The sequence below is a fragment of the Nannospalax galili genome, unplaced genomic scaffold, assembly GCF_000622305.1.
Source record: "Nannospalax galili isolate Female #2095 unplaced genomic scaffold, S.galili_v1.0 scaffold781, whole genome shotgun sequence".
Classification (NCBI taxonomy): domain Eukaryota; kingdom Metazoa; phylum Chordata; class Mammalia; order Rodentia; family Spalacidae; genus Nannospalax; species Nannospalax galili.
In genome coordinates, this window is record NW_008346898.1 from 3,962,096 (window position 1) to 3,973,987 (window position 11,892).

The 11,892-nt window shown below is 35.4% G+C and overlaps 1 protein-coding gene across 7 annotated transcripts in view; it reads right to left on the reverse strand.

Annotated features, from left to right (window-relative positions):
• The window catches only part of Abca6 (ATP binding cassette subfamily A member 6), a 63,688-nt gene that overhangs the window by 28,516 nt on the left and 23,280 nt on the right, over positions 1 to 11,892 (reverse strand). For 5 of the 7 annotated variants that reach the window (XM_029568414.1, XM_008843220.3, XM_029568413.1 and 2 more), the window contains exons 9-17: positions 11,663 to 11,810; positions 10,017 to 10,188; positions 8,753 to 8,811; positions 6,614 to 6,724; positions 6,103 to 6,278; positions 5,777 to 5,896; positions 5,403 to 5,541; positions 4,753 to 4,843; positions 3,214 to 3,353 (exon numbers count right to left, since the gene is read on the reverse strand). In XM_029568414.1, the coding sequence (XP_029424274.1) occupies positions 3,214 to 3,353; positions 4,753 to 4,843; positions 5,403 to 5,541; positions 5,777 to 5,896; positions 6,103 to 6,278; positions 6,614 to 6,724; positions 8,753 to 8,811; positions 10,017 to 10,188; positions 11,663 to 11,810 (1,156 nt within the window). Of the gene's footprint in view, positions 1 to 3,213; positions 3,354 to 4,752; positions 4,844 to 5,402; positions 5,542 to 5,776; positions 5,897 to 6,102; positions 6,279 to 6,613; positions 6,725 to 8,752; positions 8,812 to 10,016; positions 10,189 to 11,662; positions 11,811 to 11,892 lie in introns of those variants that run through there. The other 2 variants (XR_003851123.1, XR_003851124.1) reach the window with 2 other exon arrangements.

Sequence of the window (11,892 nt, forward strand, 5' to 3'; positions counted from 1 at the left end):
AAGAGACTGCTGGATCCCCTGGGACTGGAGTTATGGACAGTTGTTAGCTGCCATGTGGGTGCTGGGATCCGAACCCAGGTCTTCTGCAAGAACAACCAGTGTTCTTAACCGCTGAGCCATTGCTCCAGCCCCTATCTTGTATTCTTAAACTATCATTTTCCTACAGACTTCTCTGAGGAAAAATGAGTAATCATAAAAGATCATCATCTTTTCACCTCTACATTACCAACCCATGTAAACCTTTGCCCACACTCTGGGACTTCCTTTTGTGTATGTGTAAGACTTGCAACTGCTCCTATCAAAGTCTTTATCACTTATGTCCTTAGTTTCAGCCCCTTCAGCAGTTCAAGGGCTTCCCAAAGCAATCTCCTCCATCATCATTTTCTTCTACATAGGCTGAGCCATTCCAAACAGCAGGCAGGATGCTGTAATGCCCATTAAACAAAGACAAGCAGCAAAACAAAATTGCCTCATTCCATCCCCCTCCACATACACGTATGGCTCCAAAGATTTGTCCATTTTGAATTTGTCACATCTTACAACCACTACAAGTCCTTCTGTATGCCTCCCAAAACTGCTTTCTTCAAGGTCACCAAGGCCTTAATATTTCAATTCAATGAATAAGTCTCCACCTCTCTGTTACTATTTTTGAATAGAATGTTTCTATTTATTCTTTGATAATTTTATACATGCACCCAATTTATTTCGATTACATTTACCCCACAGCTCCCTCCTCCCTCCAACCTCTCCTGGATTGCAGCCGTCCCTCCTCCCTCTAACTCTCATTAAGCTGGTCTCTCCCCTGCCTGTGGTCTTCTTTCCCCTGGTTCTTTCTTTCTTTCTTTCTTTCTTTCTTTCTTTCTTTCTTTCTTTCTTTCTTTCTTTCTTTCTTCCTTCCTTCCTTCCTTCCTTTCCTTCACATCTCCCTCCCTCCCTCCTTCCTTCCTTCCTTCCTTCCTTCCTTCCTTTTCCTTTCAGTTTCTAACAAAGCAGGTCAACTGGGATAAGAATATAGCTCAGAAAAAAGGCTTTCTAATCTAGTTATCTCATTTTTCCTCCACCTGCATCAAGAGCTCTCAATTTCTATATTCTTTAGACTTCTTTACCTTCTCCCAGAGTCTCAGCCCTAGACCACCTTCTCTCTCCACCCACATACAAATCTAGTTCCTAAATTCCTATCTCATTTTATGCCTTAATTTCTAATGTCTTACATGTAACTACATACTAAAACTCTTTTTTTTTTACTTTTACAAAAACTTTATTAAGAATTTCATACATATAGATAAGGTGTTTTGATCAAATTCATGCCCACTCCCTCCCCTCCAACATTCCCCCCTCTGAAGAGGTAACCCTAAAATCTTTTCAGGATTAGATACAAGCTCCTAAATACTTTTGACATTTTTGGCCTTTGGAACAGAGTATGTTGCTAACAGGCCCAAGGACATTTTGACTTTTAGCCAAGAAACTGGCTACATTTCTTTGGGGTCTTTTTACCCTAACTGCCTAGCCAATTCTTACCTCCTATTCTTATCACACCATCCTCTGAAGGGGTTACCCAAATTGCCAATAGGGATAGGGACACAGACCGCTCTGGCTTCTTCCATGCTGAACAGGGACACAATACTCTTTTAGGAAATCAAAACATATCTCTAGATTAACATATAAGATGAGAATTGATGCTTCTCCATCTGGCTTAACTACTCTACATACTACTTTATAATAATAAATACCACCATTTTCTACTCAGTAATCCACGCCAAAAATCTTCAAGTCCATAAGACAGAACTTTGAGCTTTATAACCAAATACGCTTCAAAGATATCCATGTTCTTCTATCCTTCCTGGCACCATGATAGCCCAGACATGAGTCTCAGACATTTCTCCATGACTAGTCTCAGGATCTACTCTAGTTCTTCTGCATCCAGGGTCATCATCTTCAGAAAATGAAAAAATAAGTAATATCATATCCACTCCCTGTCTAGTGTCCTTCAGTAGATTCTCAATGCATTTAAAATAAAAATCAATGAAGGGCCTGCTGTGTAAAGGGCCTGCTGTGTGCTGAAACATCAACACCAGAGGTGCTGCGTAAGGGGTACGACCATATAACGACCTATCATCCTTCTTGACCAAGAAGGTATGCCAGTTGAACCTCAGGCTATCTTAGTCTAAGGACAAAATAATATAAAGTAGAATAATATCTTCCATGTTGCTACAAGGATAAAGAGCATTATCCTTTTTGGAAATAAGGCTAAAATCTGAATCCCTGAGCATTTTCTCAATGAGACAAAGTAATCCAAAAATTTAAGATAGACCTATAAAGAACTATAATTAATAAACAAAATGTTTAAAATAAAGGTATCTATTTAAAACAGAGGAGATCAAAATATATTTCCTCATTTATAAAACAGAAAATTATAGCAGTCACCTCAGAGAATAATTAAGTACTAAATGGACTGCACTGATACACACACACACACACACACACACACACACACACACACAATGAGGACAGTGTCTGGAACATACTTTATACCGTTCATGCTTTTTTGGGTTATGTATCAATAAGACATCGCTTGCTGCTGCTGCACAGCAGGCTGGGAGCCCCTGATAAATAAATAAGCTATTTTTTTCTTGTAGAATAGATGCATGCATAATTCAAAATAAAAAGAAGCCCGTGGCAGAGATCTTTTGTCATAGCCTCATCTTCTCTGTGCTCACGTAGACACAATAAGTCTGCTTACTAAAAGCACCTACCTGAATGAGATTCATTTACTAGCCTTAGAAGTGTGCTAAGTTTACATTCAGAGCAAGCCAAAAGAGCCAGAAAGGTAACGTTCCTGATGTGTCCCTTAACTGATGATGGATAGAGAAAATGAGCAAGTGCCTTCTTCATCTCTCCAGTGGTACAGCGGTGAGGATATTATTTACTGTTCAGTCCCCCCACAATGGTCTTCTACTTCAATTGCTGACCATGGTAAGCTGCTCTACAACACAAACTTTCCTAGTTTCCTTCCCTCCCTCATGTCTCCGTCCCCTCCTGGGGCTTCCATGGACAAATTACCAGCGAAATGCATTACACTGAAATCTTCATGTCAAGTTCTGTTTAGATAATTCAAACTAAGACAAAATTGAAATCCATTCCAAAAGGAAAATTATGATATAATTCAAACTTCTGTTCGCAAATTTTATTCCATTATAATCATATGTAAGTTACCTGGAAATTGATTTCTTCTTTCCAATGGCAAAGTATACACAAGTTTTTCTTCGGTTTTTGTTTTTAATGTAGCATCAGGGATGTGATGGTTGATGGAGGAAGTTATTTGCTCTAAATCACATGTTTCATTCCTATACAAACTAATATTTAAAAGAAAAAGACAATTGCATTTTGGACTGCTACCACATGAAAGAGTTGTTTTAGTCTCTGATTCTTACTTTACTCAGCTTTATGAAACAGACAAAATTAATAAATAATAATAATCCATCGGTTTGAAAATCTTGTCAGCTATACACAGAATGTGAACAGTCCAAACAATACAAATACCCAGTTTGTAGTTCATTCTGTGTCCACAGTGTGAAGATAAGCAGAGGGAGTGATAACATCAGACAAAAGAGACTTCACACGGAAAATAATCAGGTTACCTGACAGTATACTACCAGAAAACATTGACCACAAAGAAATTTGGCCCATATTCCTGTTTTGTTTTTCCACGGGGTTTCTGTCTTTTTTAAAAAAAAAAATTATTGGCCTTTTGTACACGTCATACAACAGTCCTTAATCAAATGTAGACTGCCCTCCCCCGTCCACGGCCCCTCAGCAGACCTTATGTACTCCACTGTATATGTTAAGTCCTATCCAGTCAAGCATTTGTACCAAGATGTCCTTCAGTGTTTTAAATGTTTTTTATTATTATTATTTTTAGCCTCGATTGAGTTTCTTGTTAGACACAGTCTCACAACTCCTTGGAACCACATTTACTCCCAACTGATACAGGTTTATGAAAATATTGTTGTGGAGCCTTATGAAGATTGAAAATGCTGCAGTATTATGTGCATTAGATGAGCTAAGAGGAGAATGTAAACGTCAAAGTTTAGGTTCCACAGAACAGTCACTTCAGACGTGACACACGAAGTATTCCCACAGTGAACAAACAGCTGTGATTCATAATGCTGAGATTTTGCTCATCATTAACATTAGCACTGATACAAGGAGTCATGGAAATAGACAAAGTATTTGGAACATAGTTTTCAATCCGTTATGGTAGAGATAATGCATTAAATCAATTCTCTTTCATAACTGTCCCCTCTTGATATACCACAGTTAAAACATATATACAAAAATCACCCCCCAAACCCATATATGTCCAGATAGATGATTGATAGACTGGTAGATAATAGAGATAGATAGATGATAGATAGATAGATAGATAGATAGATAGATAGATGATAGATAGATGATAGAGAGATAGAGAGATAGATGATAGAGAGATAGAGAGATGATAGATAGCTGGAGAGATGGCTCAGCAGTTAAGAGCACTTGCTGCTCTTCCAGAGGAGCCAAGTTCTGTTCTCAGGAACCATATCATGCACTACACATGTACCTGTAACTTCAGCTCCAAGGGACTCAATACCTTCTTCTGGCTTCAGTGGGCACCACCACACACGTGGCAAACACACACAGACACATATAAGTAAAATAAAAATAAATCTTAAAAAATAAAAACATATATCCAGTCTTTTCTCAAAAACACCTTACCTTAAGTGATACCCAAGACCCCATTTTCTCTTCAAAAAGGCTGAAGAGCCTGCACATTTCAGACTCCCATTGGACATGATCATTTTTCTATCTGAGTAAAAAGAATTAAATGTGAAAGAATATTATCAATCAGCCATTTCTTCTCTCCCTCGAAAATACAAGTGATAAATTAAATTTCAGCATTCCAAAGGAGAAGTATTCTATGAGGCCTAACTGTACCTATTGCACACTTTAAAAGGTTTAAACACACGTTAAAATTTGTGTATTTTGAGCTCACCAATTTTTTAAGCATCCACATACACTTCCAGAAAAGAAAAACAGTAAACCACTACAAACTGTATGTGAGCATATTCTTTATCTGGTTACTAAAGAATGGGAAAATAGTTTTCAAGTAAACATATATAAAAGGAAATTTGAATGTCTAAGTGAACATAGAGACAACTTGAAAAAAGTCATCACGGTTTTCATTACAGGTCACAACCTACAACCGTACAGTCAATGAGGAACTCACAATGGGACAAGATTCCTGTCATCCTCTGGGCTGGTTTGGAGTCAAGAGAATGAGAGCAGTGTCCTTACCCTAGCAATAAACATCGCATAGAGATCGCCCAAAGTTTTCATCATAACACTGAAATAAAATCAACAATTACCAGCAAGGATGTCTGCCTCATCCAGGAACTGAGTACTTAGGAGGATCACACGATTTGCTCTACGTTCCTTCAGGAAACTCCACACTCGCTGCCTTGAAAAGGGATCCAGTCCAACAGTAGGTTCATCTAAGAGCAAAATCTATGGAGGACAAAGACACACAAAATATGTCTCTTCCATGTTCATGATTTCCATGTGATAATAAGGAAATAAGTAAAAACGAACAAGCAATGACTGTTTACGTTATGTCTATGCATTAAGGAAACAACAAGTTCTGTCGTAACACACTAAAATGAAAGCTTTGCCACCACTAGTAGTAAGAGAACATGACTTTTAATGATAATCTCTTTTCTGTCCCACATTTGATCTTACTTACCTGAGGATCTCCTAAAATGGCAATCCCAAAGGTCAGCTTTCTTTTCTGTCCTTCACTTAAATGTCCAGCAAGCTTATCCTGAATATTGTGCATGTCCAGTTCCAATAAAATTTGTTGTACCTATATAAGAAATACACAAAACCCCAAATACAAAATGATCCATATTTTACAGTTTTAGCTGTCTATTAAGGTAGCATATTTTTACAGGCTCTCTTCACCTAAATTCTATTCACAAGAAGGCAGATAGATTGCTGAAGAGAATTCTGTGCTCATGATCTAACTTGGTAAATAGTGCAAGTCAAACTACTCCAAGCACATCCATCTACCTCTTGTTCTACTTCCTGTGGATGAATTCCTTTTATTTTAGCAAACAGGACAAGATTTTCCTTCACAGTGAGAGTGTCAAATTGAATATTATGTTGAGGACAAACACCAGTTATCTTTCTGATTTCTTTCAAGTCTTGTATTTCAGAGAGATTTTTATTATAGATGGTGACTAACCCTAAAATATAAAAGTGAAATGATTTAAGTTAGCAAAATAATACATTTATATTTGAGGGTCTTATTCAAGATAATATGCTCATAAATATCTAAAATAATAACTTGTCAGTTTATTAACAATTACTATTCTTAGCATAAATACATGCTCACACGATGCACATTCCCTCTGCAATAACATAGGAAACAGAAAGTACATTCAAAATCATACCGTTCTACAGAGCAACTTTAGATAAGCATTGCATCTGCCAAGTTACAGAATTTTAAACAAGAGCAGCATATATTTGACTTTGTTTTATTATCAGATATTTTGTCATCGAGATATTTCTTTTTGCTCACCTGCTGTTGGTACAGATAACCCACTGAGGGTGTTTAGTAATGAAGATTTGCCTGCTCCACTGTGACCCAGGATTGCTGTTATTTGACTTTCATATATGTCAAAGAACAAACCTGGTTTTAGAATAAGATATTAGCATTTTTAACATGAGGGTATTAGAGCTGGTCATAAACATAGAACAAGGCAATTGAATTTCATGTTGAATTTATCAAACATTTCAATACTTTACATACTATTGAACGTTTTCCTAAATGCCAAAATAACGCACTGAAGAACTATGTAACTTAAATAACGCTACTGATACAGAAACCAGTAAAACACATACAACAATACGGTACTGGTTCAGGATTCAGAGTCTGGTAGAAGTCTGAAATAGGACAAAATAACTATAAAAATAAAGACTAATAAATTAACTTTTCAAATTCATCAAAATAATGATTTAATAAACAATGTTGGCATGACTAAAAAGTATATTAGCAATTTATGTTTGCTGTTTTTAAATACATAGTGTTTTCAAGAGAAATGTGGCATCGATGACCCTGAAATTGATCCTTATCACAGCAAAAATTAAATATCAACCTCATTTTCTCATCTGCAAAGTGAAGGATATTAATATGATTTTCTCAAAATTAAATATGAAGCTTTTCATGTAAATCACTTAGCATAATTCCATATGCACCAAATCCTCAATGTACCTCAAGTAGTCATTACTGCTGTTGTCACTTTAACCATGTATTGCTTATATGTATGGATTTGACAATTTTAGAAATAAACGATTTGAAACGATTTGAATCAAGAATCTTTCAAATACGGATCTTTTTAATGATTCTGCTTCATAAACTTATCTTCAGGAAACGGTGACCTTTCTGAAGAATGACTATGAATATTCATTCTCATAGTTCTGTGACACTGAAAACTTAGACGTAGACTAACTATCACACACCAGTGTGTTAGCTGAGCTCATCATCCTACTCAGAGAATGGAATGCTATTAATTCACAGGGGTTAAAAGCAAGTTCTCAAAGATGATCCAGTCATCACAAGGATTAGCTACACAAGCAGAAGGCCAAGACCGTGCACTCCTGCCCTTACCTCCCAGGAGCAATGCCCTATGAAGCAACTCCAACTGGAATGTTGGTATATTTTTTAATGTATTGATGCCCAATGTCTTAAATTTTTTTAAGTGCCACTAATTCTAAAAATGGAAGAAATCCTTGAAGAAATTGAAGATGGTTAAACATGAGAAGTTTGTAATTACTGATGAGTGCAAAGGTAGTCCAGAATGTGTTCCGGAAATTTAAATTATAAAATTTAAAACACCTCAACATATTCCAAGGCAAAATGAAAGAATAAAATTACAGACATGAATGATATTTGATGAAAAATGCCCCAAGGCAGAATCCTTAATCTCAAAAGAATAAGCAATATTGAGCTAGGAGGTTCTCCAACTGTTAGAAAATACAGACAATGTAAACACAATGGACAGAGGACTGTCAATCTTAAGAAGGGTTGGTAATTCATCATATATAGCTTTAAGTTTTCTGTCTTTTGTAAAAATCATAACTATGCCTTTTAAAAATTATTTTTAATAAAAGCAACTGAACATCCAGAAAATGAAGTTGTTGATTGATGTTTAATTAAATATTTGCTTTATGAAACTATAGCTGTTAGAATACTTAGTATTAAAATACATTTATCCATTCAAAATTAAAAACATTTTTATAGAATATTAATTTCTGAGTTTAAATCATTGTCAAAGTTTCACTCAACCTGTTTCAGGCAGCGTTTTCACTGATGCATATAAATTGTATAAATTCCCTCTCTAAAAATTTTATCCAACTCCAGTGCTTTTACCTCACAATACACTGCAGAAATGTGTTTATAACAATCATATTAAAAACAAACTGAAACTGCATTTTTCATTGTTTGATCACGTTTTTGTAAATTAATAGATCCATGAAATACCTGGAAGGACTTTACGGTAAATTCTAAATGCTTACTAATGGCCAGGTGATAGGGTTAGGTACATACATTCTTACTTCCTTCACTTTCTGTGTCTCTGCACTTAAACTATCATATTGAATATTATCCATATTGGGGTATTAATAATATAGTCAAAAGTAATGGAATATTTTTCTTTACCTTTCAAGGCTTCCACTCTTCCAGACTCTCCTTTGTATTCTTTTTTAACATTTCTTACTCTGAAACAAGAAAGGGGTTCTAACTTAGCCAGTACATACAGTAAACAGCACAGACAGATATAAGCAGCAGATTGAAAGGCCTTGCTGTATGGTACAAAAGATGATGTAATTGACACTTCAGAAAGACAAAGGCTTATTTTTCAACCAATCATTTCCTCTAGATAGAAGACAGATGAGATTCTCTAGACTTCAGCATCATCCTCACCCTGCCTCTATGCTTTTGATTTATAGTTACACAACAAATACAATATGCCTGTTTGGTAAATAAGAAGAGTAAAACATACTAAATCTGGTACGTAATTTTATTTCAGCCTTTCTTTGCACAGTGGGATGCCCATTGGATTTAGATATCCTTTGAAGTTGCTTTTAATATTTTTAAATTAATTTTTATATGTATGAGTGTTTTGCCTTCATGTGAGTGCATCTGCGACATACAAGCCCGTGGAATCCAAGAGCGGGCATAGGAGAATCTGGAACTGGAGTTATAGGTGATTGTAAGCCACCATGTGGGTGTTGGGAACCAAACCCAAGTCTTCTGCAAGAGTAGCTAGTGCTCTTAAGCAGTGAATCATCTCTCCCATTCCTAATATTTATTTTAATAAAGAAACTCCCATTTAAGAGGAACTGAATTTTTCATATTTTTAGAGATGAAGAAAATCATTTACTTTGGGGGCAGGCCTTCTGTTGGCTTTCTAGAATATTTAAACTTCTTCCTGTACTCTCTCACACGACATTCTTTGTATGTGACTTCTATACACCCAAATCTCCCTGTCTTAAAAGGACTTTCAGGCAGGTGAAGTCACATGCCTGTATTCTCAACGCTTGGGAGGTGGAAGCAAGAGGCTCAGGAGTTCAAAGTCATCTTTAGCTACATACATAGTATGAGGCCAGTCTGAGCTATATGAGACCCTGTCTCAAAAAAATAAAAGCAAAACAACAAAAGATGGAATACAAACAAACCCAAAACACAGAAGGGGAAGGCACACACAATGGCTATATACACGAAGTGATCAAAGGGAGTTTTCCTTTAAAGAAGCCGCTAGGAGAAATTGCTGGTGACAGCTGAACTGAAATGCTTAAAAATGATGTTGATGATGACAAATTCCTTCCCTTTCAACATTTTGCTGCACACTCACTAGATAGCTGTTGGTTAACAATTCTTTGGCCTTGGACGTGTAATCAGTACAAACTATAAACGAATTTACCTGATAGCTTCTTTTCCTTGTAATTCAGGAGCTATGGGCTCAAAATCTTCATCAGAAGGAAGCTCGAGATCTATGCCTTTCTCAATGACCTTATTACTGTTAGTCCTTTGATGTGGAAACCAAAATGATGAACTCAAGAAAAATAGTGGAGAACTGTGATGCTCATTCCCATCTAGTTAATCAATAGCAACAAAAATACCAGATCAGTAATATTAGCATAATAAGGAAAGAAACCTTGCTCAGAATAAAATGAAATGTTTTGAGCTTTTAAACATGCTACAAAAATTCTTTTCCTTTGAATTTCCTATTATTCCGAAGAAGACTGATCAAGAGGTAAACAATGAAAATTCAAAGGAAATAAAATTGCAAAAATCAATATAGAATTTTTAACAAACTATAAATCAAATGGTTGAATGGAATACAGTCTAAAAGACATCTATGAGATTGAGTGAAATAAAATGTTTCAGAAAACACAGATATTAATGACACATAACATAATTATAGACATATTTATAAATTTAAATAATTTAACTATGCCAATACACCTGAACATAATACTGAAATCTACATAGTAACATACAGGTACATGAATGAAAACTACATGGAGAAATTATATTTGTTCAAGCTGAATATGATCATATTATAAACATTTTCTGATTATAAAGTTATGAATTATTTCCAGGCGTGGTGGTACACACCTTTAATCCCAGCACTCGGGAAGCAGAGGTGGGTAGATGTCTGTGAGATCAAGGCCAGCCTGGTCTCTATAGGCAGGCCCAGGCCAGTTATAGCGACAGAGAGACCATGTCTCAAAAAGACAAAAAAAATAAAATAATTTACTAAGTATTATTTGTTATTAAGGATATTTGGATATAAACAAGAAATAATAGACCATAAGTAGACATACAAATAAGTGTCCAGAAGCATGGAATAAAGCACTAACTACAGTCACAGTGAGAGAGCAATAAAAAATAAGAGAATGACTAAAATCCTGAACACAAGAGAACATTCTGATGATAAAACATGTGAAGGAATTCTGGGCCTATGTGAATTTGGGGGGTTACTGGCAAGATAAACAAAATTAATTGGATAATTGACACACATTTTAAGTATAAACAAAATGAGAAAAATGTTGAGCGTACTTAAAAAATATTTATCAGAAAGTGGTTTTGCAGCCTAGTGGCCCAGCAACAGCCATAACATGGCAAGAACTAAATTTCTTTCAGATTTTGCCTGGAATGCTTTTGACTTTTTGATTGTTTCTTACTTGTATATTACGATCAGTGATCACATTTCTCTACCATTCCCTCTCTGCTTCCCCTGGCCATAATTATTAAGTCCCATCTTCTTCCCAACTAGTGTGATACAAATCTTCACTGTCACTCTTTCAAAACACTTTCAGGGATACTTGAAACTGCAGTATTACTTAATCTATAATTATATTTTTTAATGGACTTATTTCATTATTATATGTTATTATTTTGAAATCAAAATAATTTGACATAAAGTATAAATAAACTAATCTGTACTGAGATTAGAAATATGTATTATCAGCTCTGACACTATATTAATATAATAATCTTAAGAAAAACTCTTCAGTGTAATTAATAACTGTAAAGATCAGAGAAAAATGTGCTAGTACTTACAGGGTAAGATTTTGTCAAAATATAATGCCAAAATCAAGTAGATAAAACCGTCAAAAGCCAACATGGAAAATGTTGCTATCATTATATATGAGTCTCCTGAAGGGTCAGGAAAGACTACACCATTCAGGTTATAATCCAGGGAGATAATCTAAGATTCAAATAAAAATAATAATAAATTCTTAGCTTCATAAATAATTTGGCACAGTATCAAGAATTATTAGTTTAGAAGT